The 18,671-nt window shown below is 43.2% G+C and overlaps 1 protein-coding gene across 1 annotated transcript in view; it reads right to left on the bottom strand.

Annotated features, from left to right (window-relative positions):
• Positions 1-18,671, bottom strand: part of MAOA (monoamine oxidase A) — an 85,737-nt gene that overhangs the window by 23,680 nt on the left and 43,386 nt on the right. Inside the window, exons 4-5 of the mRNA XM_054471664.2 lie at positions 11,098-11,202; positions 10,276-10,367 (exon numbers count right to left, since the gene is read on the bottom strand). Of these exons, the coding sequence (XP_054327639.1) occupies positions 10,276-10,367; positions 11,098-11,202 (197 nt within the window). The remainder of the gene's footprint in view (positions 1-10,275; positions 10,368-11,097; positions 11,203-18,671) is intronic.

Below are 18,671 nucleotides of genomic sequence, written 5' to 3'. Positions count from 1 at the left end.
TATGGAACCAAAAAAAGAGCCTGCATAGCCAAGACAATCCTAAGCAAAAAGAACAAAGCTGGAGGCATCACGTTACCTGACTTCAAACTATACTACAAGGCTGCAGTAACCAAAACAGCATGGTACTGGTACCAAAACAGATATATATAGACCAATGGAACAGAACAGAGGCCTCAGAAATAACACCACACATCTACAACCATCTGATCTTTGACAAACCTGACAAAAACAAGCAACAGGGAAAGGATTCCCTATTTAATAAATAGTGCTGGGAAAACTGGCTAGCCATATGCAGAAAGCTGAAATTGGATCCCTTCCTTACATTTTATACAAAAATTAACTCAAGATGGATTAAAGATTTAAACGTATAACTTAAAACCATAAAAACCCTAGAAGAAAACCTAGGCAATACCATTCAGGACATAGGGATGGACAAAGACTTCATAACTAAAACACCAAAAGCAATAGCAACAAAAGCCAAAACAGAAAAATGGGATCTAATTAAACTAAAGAGCTTTGGCACAGCAAAATAAACTATCATCAGAGTTAACAGGCAACCTACAGAATGGGAGAAAATTTTTGTAATCTACCCATCTGACAAAGGGCTAATATCTAGAATCTACAAAGAACCTAAACAAATTTACAAGAAATAAACAACCCCATCAAAAAATGGGCAAAGGATATGAACAGACACTTCTCAAAAGAAGACATTTATGCAGCCGAAAAACTTATGAAAAAATGTTCATCATCACTGGTCATTAGAGAAATGCAAATCAAAACCACAATGAGATACCATCTCATGCCAGTTAGAATGGCAATCATTAAAAAGTCATGAAACAACAGATGCTGGAGAGGATGTGGAGAAATAGGAACGCTTTTACAATGTTGGTGGGAATGTCAATTAGTTCAACCATTATGGAAGACAGTATGGCGATTCCTCAAAGATCTGGAACTAGAAATACCATTTGACGCAGCAATCCCATTACTGGGTATATACCCAAAGAATTATAAATCATTCTACTATAAAGACACATGCACACATATGTTTATTACAGCACTGTTAACAATAGCAAAGTCTTGGAACCAACCCAAATGCCCATCAATGATAGACTGGATGAAGAAAATGTGGCACATATACACCATGGAATACTATGCAGCCATAAAAAAGGATGAGTTCATGTCCTTTGCAGGGACATGGATGAAACTGGAAACCATCATTCTCAGCAAAGTAACACAAGAAGAGAAAACCAAACACCGCATGTTCTCACTCATAAGTGAGAGTTGAACAATGAGAACACATGGACACAGGGAGGGGAACATCACACACCAGGGCCTGTCAGGGGATGGGGGGCTCAGGGAGGGATAGCATTAGGAGAAATGCCTAATGTAAATAACGAGTTGATGGGTGTAGCAAACCAACATGGCACATGGATACCTATGTAACAAACCTGCACGTTGTGAACATGTACCCCAGAACTTAAAGTATAATTTAAAAAAAAAAAGAAATTATGAGTTAGCTCCAAGTATGCTAATCCAGGTTCTCTCTAAGCATCAATAAGCTTCTTTCAATACCCATCCTCTCCTCTCCATCTTCATTGCCACAGCCCTGTTCCAGGCTACCAATATGTCCAGGCTATAGCAGTGGTGGCTCCTACTTGGTCATCTTGCATCTCCTCTTGTATCCTCTACACTATAGCCAATGAGGTCTTTTAAAAGTGCCAAACTCAAAAAACCCTCTGCTTAAAACCCTTCAATGATCTTCAGTGAAGAAAGGACAAATCTTCAATGTGGCCAATAGATCCTGCACTGTCAGCCTCTAGACCAGTCCTCCAAACTCCCCTTATACCACTTGCTCTTGTCATCACTATGGTCCAGCTACACTGTCCACTCAGTTGCTCAAACATGCCAATATCCTTCTCACCTCAAGGCCTTCACAAAAGCTTGTCCCTGTCCTCTATGCCTAGAAGATTCCATCACTGTACATCATCTACCTGTCCCTGTCTCCCCATTCCCCTGAGAACTTTGAGTCATTCTTGAAAGATACCATTCTCCCCACATCATCCAACCTTTCCTGTCTCCCCACGTACCTGTGGGTCATTTCTGGAAGGTAGCATCCTGCCACACACCATTGACTCTTCCTGTCTATCCCCTACTCCTCTGGTTCATTTCTGGATGGTACCATTGCCCCCAAAACATACACCCTTCCCTGCTTCCCCTCAGCAGTTGTGTCTCATTCCTAGAAGACAGTATCTCCGCAAACACATTTTCTATCTTCACATGTCCCCACTGACTCTGAAAGTCATTCCTAGTAGATACCATCTGCCTACACCATCCAATCTTCCTCTTGCCACCCTAATACTATGGGTGATTTGGGGATATCATTACCTCCCCCCTCCCCTGCCCCACAACCAAATTCCACCTTCACCATCTCTTCCAGAGCCTGTGTCACATTCCCGGAAGATATAATTCCCCCAACACTATCTAATCTCCCCTATCTACCCCGTGCACCTGTGGGCCATTAGAGGCAGATATCCCCTTCACACCATCTACTCTTGCTGTCTCCCCTCTAAACCTATGGCTAATTCCTTGAATATACCATGTACCAACACTATCCAATCATAATGTCTCCCCTCAAGCCCTCGTGGCTCATTCCTGGAAGATGTATCTTGCCACAGCATTCCTGTTTCCTGTCTCCCCCATTCCCAGCTATGTCATTCCCGAATACCACCCCCCACAACATCCATCCTTCGTGTCTCTCCCTACCACTCCCCATGTGGCTCATTCCTGGAAGATACCATCTCTCTAAACCCGTCTCCCCGTATCCCTGTGGGTTGTTTCTGGAAGATACCATCCTTCCACACCATCTGCCCTTCTTGTCTCCCCAGCCACCGCACCTGTGGCTCTCTCCAAAGCCAATACACCCTGTCTCCCCCTTCTCCTGTGGGTCATTCCTAGAAGACGCCATCCCCCAACACCACCCACCTTTCCTGCCTCCCCCAGTCACCACCTGTGTGGTTCATTCCTGGAAGATACCATATTGCCACACCATCCAACCTTTCTATTTCCCCCCTACTCCTGAGTCATATCTGGATGATACCACCCACTCCCTAAGACATCTACCCTTCCCTGCCTCCCCGCAGTGGCTATGTCACGTTCCTGAAAGATACTATACCCCTACACAGAACTATGTACTCTTCCCTGTCATTTTGTTAGATACCATCTCCGGTCCTGTGTCCCCCTCGAAGCATCACCAGTGTGGTTTATTCCTGGAAGATACCATCCTGCCACACAATCCAACCTTCCTGTTTCCCCACTACTCCTCCGGGTCATTTCAGGATGATACCGCCTCCTCCCCAAAACGTCTACCCTTTCCTGTGACCCTATAGTGCCTGTGTCATATTCCTGAAAGATACTATCCCCTCTTACATTATTTACCCTGCCTTGACTCCCTCTGGGATCTCTGAGCCATCCTGGAAGATCCCATTCCCCTACCTCATCCATCATTCCCCTGCTTCCCCAATTCCGTAGTTCATTCCTGGAAGGTACCATCTCCAATGCAACATTCATCCTTCTTCTCTATCCCCTGCCCTGTGGGTCATGCCTGGAAAATATCATTCTGTCATACCCTACCTGTCTCCCATCTACCCCTGTGGTCCATTCCTGGAAGACACAATCCCCCCAAAACACCCACCTGCCAGGGTTTATTGCTGGAAGATACCATCCTGCCACACCATTCACCCTTCCGGTATCCCCCGGACCTCTAACCACCCTTGTGGCAGATTGCTGGAAGATACCATCTCTCTAAACCCAACCCACTGTTACCTACTGCCCCTGTGGGTCACTCCAGGAAAATACCATCCACATCCACCTTCCATCCTGTCTCCACCCCCACTACGGCAAGTGTGGCTCACTCCTGGAAGATACCATCTTGCCACACCATGCAACCTTCCTATTTCCCCCTAGCCCTCTGGGTCATTTTGAGATGATATAACCACATCTACCCTTCCACTGTTTCCCCACAGTGACTATACCACATTCCTGAAAGATACTATCATACCCCCCCCCCCCAACACTTCCACCTTGCCTTTCCACCACCCTTTCCCCTTTGGTCATCCAGGAAGATGCCATCTCCACATACCTCTTCCTGTGTCCCCCCCAGGCACCACCAGGGTGGCTCATTCCTAGAAGACACCATCTCTCAAAACACAATCCATCCTGTGTCCTGCTGCCCCTTTGGGTCATCCCTGGAAGATACCATCGTGGTCATCTTCCACACTTCCTGTCTCCTCCCTCTCCTCTGGGTCGTGGATGGAAGTTACCTCCCCCACCACTCCCAACCCTTTGGGTCACTACAGGAAAAACCATGCCTGCCAACAAGCCAATGTTCTCTGTATCCCCTAGCTCCTGTGGACCATTCCTGGGCGGTACCATCCCACCTCACCATCTACTCTTCATGTTTCCCTACTGCCCCTGTGACTCATTCCTGGAAAATATATCCTGCCACACCATTCATGCTTTCTCTCTCTGCCCTGTCCCTCTGGGTCATTCCACAACGATACCATGCCAGCCAACATCCCCCTGATGGTCTCCCCCACCACCCATAGCGTGGCTCATTCCTGGAAGATACCATCCTGCCACGCCATGCAACCGTTGTATCTCCCCACTACCCCTCTGATCATTTCGGGGTGATACCACACCATCCCTAAAACATCTAGGCTTCCCTGTTTCCCCGCAGAGCCTTTGTCACATTCCTGATATAACCCCCCCAACACTAATCCTCTGGCTCATTCCAGGATGATATCATCCCCCCATACTTCAACCCTTCCTGTTTCCCCCCACCACTACCCAGGTGTCTCATTCCTGGAAGACACCATCTCTCTAAACCCAATGTACCCTGTCTCCCCGTGCCTCTGTGAATCATTCTTGGAAGATACCATCCACCCATACCTTCTGCCACCCCCACCACTGTCATTTGGCTCATTTCTGGAAGATACCATCCTGCCACACCATCTAACCATTCTATTTTCCTGTTATCCTCTTGGTTATTTTGGGATGATACCACCTTCTTCCGAAAACATCTACCCTTCCCTGCCTCCTTGCAGTGCTTGGTTCACACTCCTGAAAGATACTATACCCCTTATATTATCCAGTCTGCCTTGTCTCCCCCTTGGCTCTGTGGGTCATCCTGGAAGATACCATCTCCCTACCTCATCCAACATTCCCCCCCTCCCCGAATTCTATAGCTCATTACTGGAACATACCGTCTCTTCTACTGTATCCATCCTTCCTATCTACCTTCTGCCCCGTGGGTCATTCCTGTAAAATAACATTCTGCCAAACCATCTACCCTACCAGTCTTCCCTCGACCCCAGTGGGTCATTCATGGAGGATACCATGACCCCCATAACCCCACCAGTGTGGCTCAATCCTGGAGGATACCATCCTGCTGCACCATTATCATTTCCTGTCTCCCCCATCCTTCTAGGTCATTGCTGGAAGATATCTCCATCCACAATGTCTACCCTTCAGTTTTCCCCCATGACCCTGTGGGTCATTCCTGGAAAATTTCATTCCACCAAACCATCTACCCTGACTGTCTTCTCCCACACCTGTGGCTCATTCCCAGAAGATATATCCTGCCACACCAGTCAGGCTTCCTGTCTCTCCCCTATTCCTCTGGGTAATTCTTGAATGATATCATCTTGAATGATAACATCCACCTTTCTTGTCTCTTTCCACCACCACCAGTGTGGCTCATTTCTGGAAGATACCATCCTGACACGCCATGCAACTGTCCTATTTCCCTACTATTCCTCTGGGTCATTTTGGTATCACTCCCTCACAAAACATCTACCCTTCCCTGTTTCCCCCCACAGACTTAGTCACATTCCTGAAAGATATAACCCCTTCAACACTATCCACCCTGTCCTGTTTAGCCTTACCCCTGAGGGTTATCCTGGAAGATACCATTTCCCCCCACCGTCACTCATCTTTCTTACTCTCCCAACCTTGTGGGTCATACCTGGAAAATACCACCCTGCCTCACCTTAACCACTTTGTATCTCGCTCCATCCTTCTGTGTCATTGTTGGAATGTATTCCCCACAACATCCACCCTTCTTATCTCCCCCCAACCCTTTGAGTCACTCCAGGAAGATACCATGTCCCCAGTCAGGCCAACATTCCTTGTGTCCCCTTAGCCCATGTGGGTCATTCCTTGAAAATATATCCTGCACACCATTCATGATTCCTGACTCCTCACTACCCCCTCTGGCTCATTCCTGTATGATATCACCTCCACAATATCCACCATTCCCATCTCCCCCCACCACTACACTTTTGGCACATTCCTAGGAGATACCATTTGCCTAAACTTATTTCCCTGACTTCTGTGGGTGATTCGTGGAAGACACCATCCACATACACCCTTACTGTCTCCCACCCCCACCACTGTCACCGTGGCTCATTCCTGGAAGATACTATCCTGTCATTCAACTATCCTATCTCCCCTCTACCGCTCTGTGTCATTTGGGGATGATACCACTCCCTCACCAAAACATCTACCCTCTCCTGCCTCCCTGCATTGCCTGTGTCATACTCCTGGAAGATACTATTTCCCCTACATTATCCACTCTGCCTTGTCTTTCTTTTGGCTCTGTGGGCCATCCTGGCAGATCCCATCCACCTAGCTCATCCATCATTCCCCTCCTTCCTCAATTTTGTAGTTCATTCCTGGAAGATACCATCTCCTCCATACCATCCATCCTTTACCCCCTGCCCTGTGGCTCATTCCTGGAAAATACCATTCCACGAAACCATCTACCTACCTGTCTCACCCCAACCTCGGTGGCTCATTCCTGGAAGATACTATCTTCCTACACCATCCACCTTTCCTGTTTACTTAACCCCACACATTCTGAAGACCATTCTTAGAAAATATCATCCTGCCTCACTATCTTTTCTTCCTATCTCCCTCTACCCCTTTGGGTGATTACTGGAAGATATCCCCCTTCACAACCTTTACCCTTCAGGTCACCCCCTTGCCCCTGTGGGTGATTCCTGGAAGATACCATCTCTCTATACCACCCATCTTCCCCCGGCCACCAACTGTGTGGCTCATTCCTGGAAGATACCATCCTGCTACACCTTTCTAAACCCTCTGGGTCATTTCGGGATGAGACCACCTCCTCCACAAAACATCTACCCTTCTCTGTGTCCCCACAGTGCCTGTGTCACATCCCTCAGAAGTAACATGCCCTCCCCCTACAAACACACTATCCACCCTGTCCTGTCTCCCCCTTGGCCTTGTGGGTCATCCTGGAAGATACTATCCCCACCCTTTCCGTGTGCCCCCAAACACCACCAGGGTAACTCATTCCTGGAAGATTCCATCTCTCTAAACACAATGTACCATGTTTTCTTCTGCCCCTTTGGTTCATTCCTGGAAGATACCACTCCACCAAATCATCTATCCTACTTGTCTCTCCCAACTCTTGAGGGTCATTCCTGGAAATACCATCCTGGTCACCTTCCACACTTCCTGTCTCCTCCCATCTCTTTTGGTCATTGCTGGAAGTTATCCACGGCCCGATATCCACCCTTGCTGTCTCACCCCTCACCCTTTGGGTTACTCCAGGAAGAACCATGCCTGCAAACAAGCCCATCTTCCCTGCATCCCCTAGCTCCTGTGGACCATTCCTGGAAGGTATATCCTGCCACACCAGTCATGTTTCCTCTCTCTGCGCTACCCCTCTGGGTCATTCCTGTACAATCCTATGAGTCATTCTTGGAAGAAACCATGACCCCTCACCATCCACCCTTCCTTTCTCCCCCCTACCACTGCCAGTGTGGCTCATTCCTGGAAGATACCATCCTGCCACACCACCAAACCTTCCTATGTACCCTCTTCCCTGTGGACCATTCCTGGAAAATTCCATTTTGCCAAATGATCTACACTACCTGTGTCCCCTCTACCCTTGTGGGTCATAACTGGAAGAGACCATCTCCCTCACCCAGTCCACCTTTGTATCTACCCCTTGCCCTATGGGTCATTTCTGGAATACATCATCTTGCCTCACTATCTATGTTTCCTGTCTCCCCACCATCCCTCTGGGTCATTGCTGGAAAATTCCCCTTCCCCTAAGACATCCACCCTTCTGGTTTGGGTAATTCCTAGAAGATACCATCTCCATCCACACAAACCAACCTTCCCTTTCTCTCCCCAGAGAGAGAGAAATAGCTGGAAAATTTCATTCTCCCCACCCCACCCCCGCCCCATCTCCCCACCACACACACACACTACCTAATGTTGCCTGTTTCCTCTTGACCCTGTGGGCCATTCCTAGAAGATACCATACCCCCACAGGGATCCATCCTTGTTCCCCACTCCCTAACACTGTGGGGGCATTCCTGAAAGATGCAACCAGGCCACACCATTCACTCTTCCTATCTCATCCCTGCCTTTGTGGCTCATTTCTAGAAGACATATCCTGGTAATACCATCTACACCTCCTGTCTCCCCACTACACCTCTGGGTTGTTGGTGGATGATATCCCCACAACATCCATCTTTCCTGTCTTCCCTTTGCCCCTTTGGGTCATTCATAAAAGATACCATCCCACCACACCATCAACCTTTTCTGTCTCCCCCACTATCCTAGTGGTTCATCCATGGCAAACACCATCCCCTATACTTGTCTCCCCTCTGAACCTGTGGATCATACGTGGAACATACTATCTTCCTACCCCATCAGTCCTTCCTATCTCCCCGTAATCCCTGTGGCTCATTCCTAGAAGACAAAATCCCCCAATGCCATCCACCCTTCCAGTCCCCATCTCCCCTTGTTTCTGTGGGTCTTTCCTAAAACACCACCCATCTTTCTCCATTATCCCTTTCTCCCTTCTTGCCCTTGTGGGTAATTTTTGGAAGATATCATTCCCTCCTCCCACCACCACTGTCCAACCTTCCCTCTCTCCCATTGACACTGTGTGTCATTCTTAGATCATACCATCTGCCGCACTACTATCAACCCTATGGGTTACTCCTGGAAGGTACCATTTCTACCACACCATCCACCCTTCCTGTCTCTCTCCTGCCCCATGGCTTATTCTTGGCAGATACTATCCCCCCAACTTCATCCACTCTTCCTTTCTCTCTCCTGTCCCTGTGTGTCATTCCTGGAAGATACCATCGCCCTACACTGTTCACCTTTTCTGACTCCCCCCTGCCCCGATGGCTCATTCTTAGTTGATGCACTAACTCCTTAGTTTCAGGTTAAAGATTGCTTCATCAAAGAATGCTTCCTTTACCCTCAGACCATGTAAGGTTCTCCCTGTTACAGGAACTCTCCTAGCATTATGCAATTGTGTTCAAGGTCAGTCTTGCCTGCTAGGAAAACATAAACTCCATGAGGGTAGGGGCTATTCCTAAGAAGTTCACCCCCATTCCTCAGTGCCTGGTATGGTGCCTTCACATAGTAGGCCCCACATAAACTAATAACACGTGGTCTAATTGAAAACATTTTTATTACTACAGACTAGCTTTCCTCTCATTTCCTAGTATTCTACATCTATATGGGATTACCATTTTATTTTATTTTAAGTTCCAGGGTACATGTGCAGGTTTATTAGATAGGTAAACATGTGCCATGGTGGTTTGCTGCACCCATCAACCCATCACCTAGGTATTAAGACCCACATGCATTAGTTATTTATCGTGATGCTCTCCCTCCTCCCACCACCTGACAGGCTCCAGTGTGTGTTGTTCCCCTCCCCGCATCCATGTCTTCTTAATGTTCAGTTCCCACTTATGAGTGAGAACATGCGGTGTTTGGTTTTCTGTTCCTGTGTTAGTTTGCTGAGAATGATGGCTTCCAGCTTCATCCATGTCCCTGAAAAGGACATGATTTCATTCTTTTTTATGGCTGCATAGTATTCCATGGTGTAAATGTACCACATTTTTAAAAAATATCTTTTCAAACTGCTTTTGTAGGCAACCTTTCCATAATATGAAAACACAATTATTGATTTTATTGCAGATCACACAATGCTTTCATTAAAAGAAGTTCTACTTCATTCACCTACTTTTCTTAATTTTTAGATTCATTTTCTGTTCTAACCTACTTTGAGGTGCCCTCAACATTGCTACTGACTGAAAGATTACTAGCTTTCCTCTTTTTTTCTGTAAGTTGTTAAGAAAAGCACTGCAGTTCAAGGCAAGATATAAAAGACGAGAAGGGAAGATAAAAAGTAAATTTTGAATGGTCAAGTCTACTTACTTTGTCCAGCAGATTTTGTCAATGAGCTCTTTCATGGTCATTTTGTCCCATTCGTCAGCATGTTGAGCCTCCCAGGGTGCATCAGCTGGAATCTGTAGAGAAAGGAAGTCCCCTGTCAGGTTTGATGGTAACTGCCACCTCTTCTCGGGAAGGCCCTCATGAAAACCTCTGAAAATGGGTCTCTTGGGTCTCTGTGTTGAAATGTGTGATTGGCATAGAATTCTATATAGAGAGAGGGAGTGGGGTAGAATTCTTTGGATTCTGTGTCCTAATGCCATTGCCAAAACAATAATAATAGTGATAATATTATATATGTCTATGTACAAATTTATATGTAATTATTATAATAATGACAATTATCATCATCATTATTATTGAAAGCTAATACCCATTTTATGTCCCAAATTGATATTACAGAGCCTAAGACTAAGTAAAAAAGCTTTGGGGCAGCAAGTCCTTCTCTCCTTTACTATTTAAAATGGCATTACAGACAGACAGACAACTGTAAGTAGAGATACTTGGCAAAAATATGTCATATAAATGCTCAGTAGCATAGAGTTGAAGGCACACAGGCATTTGTATAAGAGAGTGGGTTGGTATGCTGATTCCCTTGCTATGAGGTCTTGAGTAAATTACATAATCTCTGGGCACTCATTTCTCCCATTTGTGAAGTGCAAATACGACCAACTTTGCAGTTTGGGTACATTGGAAATGATATGCATTGGTGTCCAGAGCAATGTTCCCTGCACTATGGAAGGATATTAAACAGTTGCCATTGTTATTTCAGTAATGGGTCATGTGCAAACTGAACACATATTTTACCTCCTTCCCCATGTTATCTATTGTCCGCCACAGATTATTGTAATCCAAATATGCAATGGGATTCCATACTGGTGGAAAGGCGCCCCGAAATGGATATGTTTTCCCCTAGAACATAAAAGCAAACAGAATCAATCAAAAAGAGTAATACCTTAAATTTGAATGGTGTTCTAAAACAACAAAAAAGCAACGAACCTAAGACTTTCAAAGTAACCAGACCCTCTACTGTGTCAGAAACATTCCCTTTGATGGAAACTGAATACATTATACCTATACAGGCCCCAATTTAATAAAATGTGCAGAATCTCCCTGGTGCTGTGTTGGCGGTTTTAATTTACAGTAAATAATAGCTTTAAATTTATTTCTATTTATTTGGAAATTATACATAAATAAAGGTAGCACATCCTAGTATCTAATGCTGGTGCTACAATATTCTCAACTCCTGAATTCCCATCTAATCTCTTGAGAAAGCTGTTCCCACTTAGACGAGAGCAGGATGATGACGTGGAGGACTGTCTTTAGACCACATATAGGACAAGAATAGCAAAGTGGAATGTCTTATACTGTGTTTTAAAGTCTACAAAGGCTTAATAAAGACTGGCTAGACTACAGACTATGCCTGATGTAAAGAATCAGATTATTAGCAGTGTGGAATATCAGGCAGTTGCCACTGTGGGCTGCCGAGCATCCATTCCCCTTTCCTGGTGGTATCCTGGTTTCTTTCTGGGAAATTGTCTCTCTTCTTTTCTGTATAGCGGTGTTGGGAGGATGGTCCCAGCTACCAGCTCCCATTACAGAAAATGATAAGTTAGATTTTTTTTTTTTATCTCTACACCCCTATCCCCAGCTCCTGGTATAGCCTGGCTGTGAGCCTGTTATCTGAGCTTGGCCAGTCATACACTCTCAGAGGACTCTGACCATGAAGTGGGTCACCCACATAGAGAAGAAAGTAGACTGTGAGTTTTCTTTCCCCATGGCCAAGTGTTGAGCAGATGCTTCCTGCTACAAAGACCATGGCTATGGTTCCTGCCCCTAACTTGCCAGAGCTCTCATGCTCTTTGCTCATTCTCAAGTGTGGTCCTCCAGCCTCACATCAGTTCTGTAGGTCCTCTCATTTCCTTTCAGTACATTCCCTCTTGTTAGCCTGAGTTGGTTTCTATTGCTTGGTACCAAGACCTCTAACATAAAGATGGCTCATTCATTATCAGAAACCATTAACTTCATTTCATTGTGTAACAGCCAAAGTGCTAAGAGAAGCAAGGGTGAGTAGAGGTGAGTCCCTAGGAAATAGACCAGAAATAGGTAGTTTATAAGGCCTTATTTGCTAATTTAATTTCTTTTACTTTAAAAATCAATGTCTTGTAAATGTTCATAAGGCCAAAATCTTTTCTACCAGTATAATTTGCATGATAATTTGATTTTTTAAATTAAAACATTTACTTGTAAAAAGTCTACTGCATGCACTGCAGAATACTGAAAGCTGTATTGGATTTTTTAAAGGGCTAAAACAAAACTCCTGACCATCAGGGCAAGGACACACGACATCACAAGCACGTGTATGCACACCTCCTAAATGAGTAAGAATATATGGCAGCCATTAAGTGACAGAGAAGTAATTTTCCCTTCCACATAGCAAATTAAAATAACCTTGGCAGAATATGTGATCTCGTTTCTTATCTGAAAATGTTATGTTGTAACGCTGCAATACAACTTTTTGAGACTCCAAATCCTTTATCATCATCACCACCATCATCACTAACATTTATTGAGATCCTTCTCTATGCCTGACACTGGCTAAAGCCCTTCATATGCATTATCTCGTGCAATGCTCACTCCAGCCCTGTGAAGGCAAGCACAATTGATATTTCCATTTTATAAATAAGGAAACTAAAGCCCAGCGGCAGTAGCTAGGACATCATAGAATGTAAATTTCCTGCTCCCCAAGCCTTTGCTCATAAAACGTGCTTTCCTGCCTCCTATACAGTTGATGGAATGTGGAGATAGGTTTGTTCTAGAGGCATTTTTAAACTTCCAACTTTTTCTTTCCCAAAAGAAAGAGAACTTTGAAATGTGAAACTTAGAAATCTTCCACATGTACCTTTTCTGTTTCTAAGGAGTAAAAATAGAGACTTAAGAAGCTTCAGGGGTGGAAGACGACCACTGAGGGAACATAAACAGCTTTGGAAAATGCTAATGCATACTCTGAGAGAAATGGGCAAAGATATTTTACATAGAAAACAAAAATAGCTATGGAGAAGAGAGGGCCTGAGGTTAAGTAACAGTTCAGGGGCAGCCTCAGAGCAGCTGGTCCTTGTTATAATTCTTCCTTTAACTGAAATCTGGAAAAATCTACATTTTCCTCCGTAAAATAAATGTATAGTCAAGGAATAGTCTAATGCAAAACTGATCTTTGCTTTGGAAAAAAAAATTTATTAAAAAACATAAATATTGCCCGGGAGGCTGAGGCAGGAGAATTGCTTTAACTCAGGAGGTGGAGGTTGCAGTGAGCCAAGATTGCACCACTGCACTCCAGCCTGGGCAACAGAGAGAGACTCTGCCTTAAATGAATAAATAAATAAATATTCTCAATAGTCTGGGAACATAAAGAAAAGTATTATAAATATAACTCAACAAAATGTGTCCCACATTCCCAGCGAAGTTCTTCACAGAAAGATGCCAACTTGAGTATGATTTCACACAAGGTCCAAAGACCCCTTGATCTGAGCCTTGATAAACAGAGGTGGCAGGAGAAGTAAAGAGTTCAAGGAAAGAGGAAAGTCTGGCCTGGCAATCATTTTAGAAATGGGAGCCACGGAATATTTTAAAAGAAAAGGCGGTGGTTCACACCTGTAATCCCAGCACTTTGAGAGGCTGAGACAGGCAGATCACCTGAGGTCAGGAGTCTGAGACCAGCCTGACCGACATGGCAAAACCCTGTCTCTACTTAAAAAAATACGAAAATTAGCCGGGCGTGGTGATGGGCGCCTGTAATCCCAACTACTTGGGAGGCTGGGGCAGGAGAATCACTTGAACCCAGGAGGCAGAGGTTGCAGTGAGCCGAGATCACGCCACTGCACTCCAGCCTGAGCGACAGAGCACGACTCTGTCTCAAACACACAAACAAACAAAAAAACCTGTCTCTACTAAAAATACAAAAAAAAAAAAAAAAAATCAGCCAGGCATGGTGGCAGGTACCTGTAATCTCAGCTACTCGAGAGGCTGAGGCAGGAGAATTGCTTGAACCCTAGAGGCGGAGGCTGCAGTGAGCCAATATCGTGCCACTACACTCCAGCTTGGGCGACAGTGCGAGACTGTCTCAAAAGAAAAAAAAAAAAAACAAGAAGACCATAAAGGCCCATAACATAAACTTCTTTGCAGTTGATAAAGGATTTCATCAATTAGTTTCACCCCTATCAGTTTCTGGCTCCTCTGTTCTCGTTTCACAGAAAACCCAAACCTGCTAAAAAGAAATGCACATGTGTGGGGAACACTTTTGCATGTGTGAATCCCTAAAGTAGTGCAGTAGGGGGGCCTGGAAGATGTCTTTTGGCTGAGTGAGAACTGCCTGACAGTGTGGACCCTCTCAGTCTCCAAAATGTGATTCTATAGTTTTCTCACCAAGGTGTCAGCAGTTTCTCAATACTAAGCCACTTCTCAGTAACGAATGCCTTCATGACCTAAGAGGGTGAAGCAGGCGCTCTGGGAATACTTCCAAATGATTACTGCTCTTTAAAAATAAAAGGAGAAAAATCTAGTGTAATGGTCAAGTTCATTTTGTACCTACACTCTGAAAGCTTACTAGTTTTCCAAAGCGGCCTTTAATCTCTAAAGGGCAGTGTCTTTGATACAGCAGAAATTGTTTATGTCAAGCAGAATGCAATGTCCCTGGAACCGTGCCCCCAAACACTTAAGTGACTTTGAGAAAGTACATCTTCAATCTACTAATGTTCATAATAACAGGAGACTATTGCCAGGAGATGGCAGTTTATGGCTCCCACATAATTCTTTATTGTTGGTCCTATAAGATAAGCTAAGTTTATAGTAAGCAAAATAGCATTTCCTGATTGGCACACTGGAGAGTTTCATCTCTCTGTACTTTTATATTTGAGTTAAGCAAAAGGAAGTGAGCGTTATTAGAGTATCATAAGTCACTGGGGAAGCTGCCAAATAGCCTTCTTTAATCATCTGGAAAATAAAGAGTTATCTTCCAGATTAATTTAGAAACATGCTTGTCCAGCTTATATGAATACCTTGAGACCCTTCTAGTCCCATTGTTTTGTGACAAAGCCTGTAAGATGAATCTTTTGATGATTTATTTTCTATAGTTTATAACAATGCTTTAAATTTTAAAATCATCTAAGAAGAGACCCATTAAATAGGATGGCAGTTTTGTGTTGTATTAATAGTTTACAAAAGCATTATCTTCCTCTTTCCAAATGCAGGTATCCAAGCTCTCTTCAAACATACATAGCTTCACTCTATCTAGAAAAAGCCTTCATACCCTACATGGAGACATCTGTCCTTTTCATTTGTCATCCTCTTTGCATTCTTTTAACAGTCCCACTCAAATGATGCCCCCATTGCCTTCATATCCTTCTTTTTTCTAACATCTGACTTGTATCCTCAAAAGTCCGTGGATGCCCTTTTCTCTATGGTCACCAATGAGCTCCCTTTAGCCAGATATGAAGGGATGTATCCATCCCATTAGCACTTGGCTGCATCTGACACCATCCCATCAGATAGTGCTAGTTGTCCCAAGCCTCAGCCTAGTTCCCCAAGACCCCTCCTTCTATGATCCACTGAATCCCCCAGAGTCTGATCCTTAGCCTTTTCCTTTCCTTCTGCCCACCCCTTTCCCATTTCCCTGGGGAACTCATCCACCCTCAAATTTGTTATTATATTTGCACAGTCTTATGGTTTACATTTTTCATGCCTCTGCTCCATGTTTATGAATACCAAATTATCTATAACCTCTCACACCATTTCAAGGGCTGGCAGCACATTCCTCTGTGTTTGCTTATGACCTGATACTTCATATTATCAGCCTCTGTCTCAGGACTTGTACAGCTACCAATGCAATGGGCGCCTGAGTTGTGTAGTCCCATCTCTGGAAAAAGAGAACCACTAAACTCAGATATAAATGATGCCATACCATCAACAATGAAGGGTTTTATTTGTTTTTTTAGACAGGATCTTTCTCTGTCACCCAGGCTGGAGTGTAGTGTTGTGATAACAGCTCACTGCAGTCTCAAACTCTCAGGTTTAAGTGATTCTCCAGCCTCAGCCTCCCAAGTAAGCTGGGACTATAGGTGTGTGCCACTATGCATGGCTAATTTTTGTATTTTTATTTATTTATTTATTTGTGTTGTAGAGATGGGGCCTCACTTTATTGCTCAGGCTGGTCTTGAACTCCTGGGCTCAACTGATCCTCCTGTCTTGGCCTCCCAAAGTGCTGGGATTGCAGGCATGAGCCACTGTGCCTGGCCCCAACACTGAAGGGTTTTAAAAGAAATTTATGTCATCTTCTCCAAGGGATTCTAGTTATATACAGAAATTACAAACAAAACCGTTCAGATAGAAACAATAATGAGTTCTTCTGGTGGCTTTTGTGTAATTAAAGATAATTGACAGAGTTTTTAAAAAAATAGTTTTCCTCTTTCACAGATGCCATTAACTCAGGAGAAACAGGAAGTGTGAAAAAAGATGAAAATATCACATTGTGAGGACAAATAGCTATTTAACAGCTTTATTAACATATCATTCACATATCCTATAATTCATCCATTTATAGTGTACAATTCAATGGTCTTTGGTATATTCACAGAGCATGCAACCATCATCACATCTCATTTTAGAACATTTTCTTTACCCCAACAAGAAGCCCTTAATTATTAGTAGTCACTCTTCTTTCTCTGACACTGCATTTTGAAGAACTGCCAAACTATTTTCCAAAGTGGCTGCAACATTTTACATTTCTACCAGCAATGGATGGAGGTTCCAATGTCGCCCCATCCTGCACAACACTTATTAATGTCTGCCTTTTTTATTACAGCCATCCTGTTGGGTGTGAAGGGATATCTCATTGTGGTTTTGACTTGCATCTCCCTAATAACTAGTAACACTGATCATCTTTTCAGATGCTTATTGATCATATGCATATCTTTTTTTTGGCAAAGTATCTATTCAAGTCCTTTGTCCATTTTTGAATTGGGTTGTCTTTTTATTATTGAGTTGTTAGAGTTCTTTATATATTCTGTATACAAGTCCTTTATCAGATATATGATTTGCAAATATTTTCTCCCATTCTATGGATTGTCTTTTCAGTTTCTTGATGGTATACAAATGACAACACTTCAAAAACTTTTTTTGATGAAGACCAATTTATCTATTTTTTCTTCTGTTGCTTGTGCTTTCAGTATCATCAAATAAATCACCGCCTAACTCACAGAGATTTATTATTTTTTCTTCTAGGAGTTTTATATTTTTAGCTCTTATAGTTAGGTCTAAAATGAGTTAATGTTTGTGTATAGTGTGAGAAGAGGTCCAACTTCATTCTTTTGCATGTGGATATCCAGTTTTTCCAACACCATTTGTTGAAATAACTTATTTTACTTTTTGCACTGAGTTGTCTTGCCACCCTTGACAAAAATCAGTTGGGTGTAAATGTAAGGGTTTATTTCTGAAATCACAGTTCTACTCCATTTACCTATATGTTTATCCTTATACAAGTATACATTGTTTTTATGCAAGTATGCATTGTTTTAGCATACTAGCTTCATAGTAATTTTTGAAATCAGGAAGTGTGGGTCCTTCAAATTTGTTCTTCTCTTTTAAAACTGCTTTGGCTATTATGGGTCTCTTGCATTTACATATACATTTTAGGATCAATCTCCCAATTTCTGCAAAAACTGTCAGCTAGGATTTTGAAAGGAATTGTGTTAAAAATGTAGTTCAATTTGGGAAGTATTGTCACCCTAACAATATTAAGTCCATGAATACAAGATGCCTCCATTTATCTACATCTTTAATTTATTTCAGTGTTATTTTGTGGTTTTAGGTATATAAGTCTTGCACTTCTTTGGTTAAATTTATGGCTAAGTATTTTATTGTTTTTTGATGCTATTTTAAGTGAAGTTGTTTTCTTAATTTCATTTCAGATTGTTCATTGCTACTGTATAGAAATAAAATTTACTTTTGAATATTGATCTTGTATCCTGCAACCTTGATGAACTTGTTTAACAGTTCTATGAGTTGTTTTAGTCAGTATCAGGATTTTCTATATACAAGATCATGTCATCTGCAAATACAATTTTTCTTCTTTTTTTTTTTTTTTTTTTTTTTTGTATTTCTTGCCTAAGTGCCCTGGCTAAAATCCCTAGTACAATGTTAAATACAAGTGGCCAGAGTAAATATCTTTGTCTTGCTCCTGATTTTAGAAGGAAAGCTTTCAATCTTTTACCATTGAGTATTATGGTAGCTGTGGGTTTTTTGTAGATGGCCTTTATTAGGTTGAGGAAGTTCTCCTCTATTCTTAGTTTTTCTAGTGGTTTTATCACAAAAGGATGTTGAATTTTGTC

Source organism: Pongo pygmaeus, chromosome X (assembly GCF_028885625.2).
Source record: "Pongo pygmaeus isolate AG05252 chromosome X, NHGRI_mPonPyg2-v2.0_pri, whole genome shotgun sequence".
NCBI classification, from domain to species: domain Eukaryota; kingdom Metazoa; phylum Chordata; class Mammalia; order Primates; family Hominidae; genus Pongo; species Pongo pygmaeus.
The sequence above is the reverse complement of the archived record's forward strand: the minus strand, read 5'-3'. Positions and strand labels throughout refer to the sequence as shown.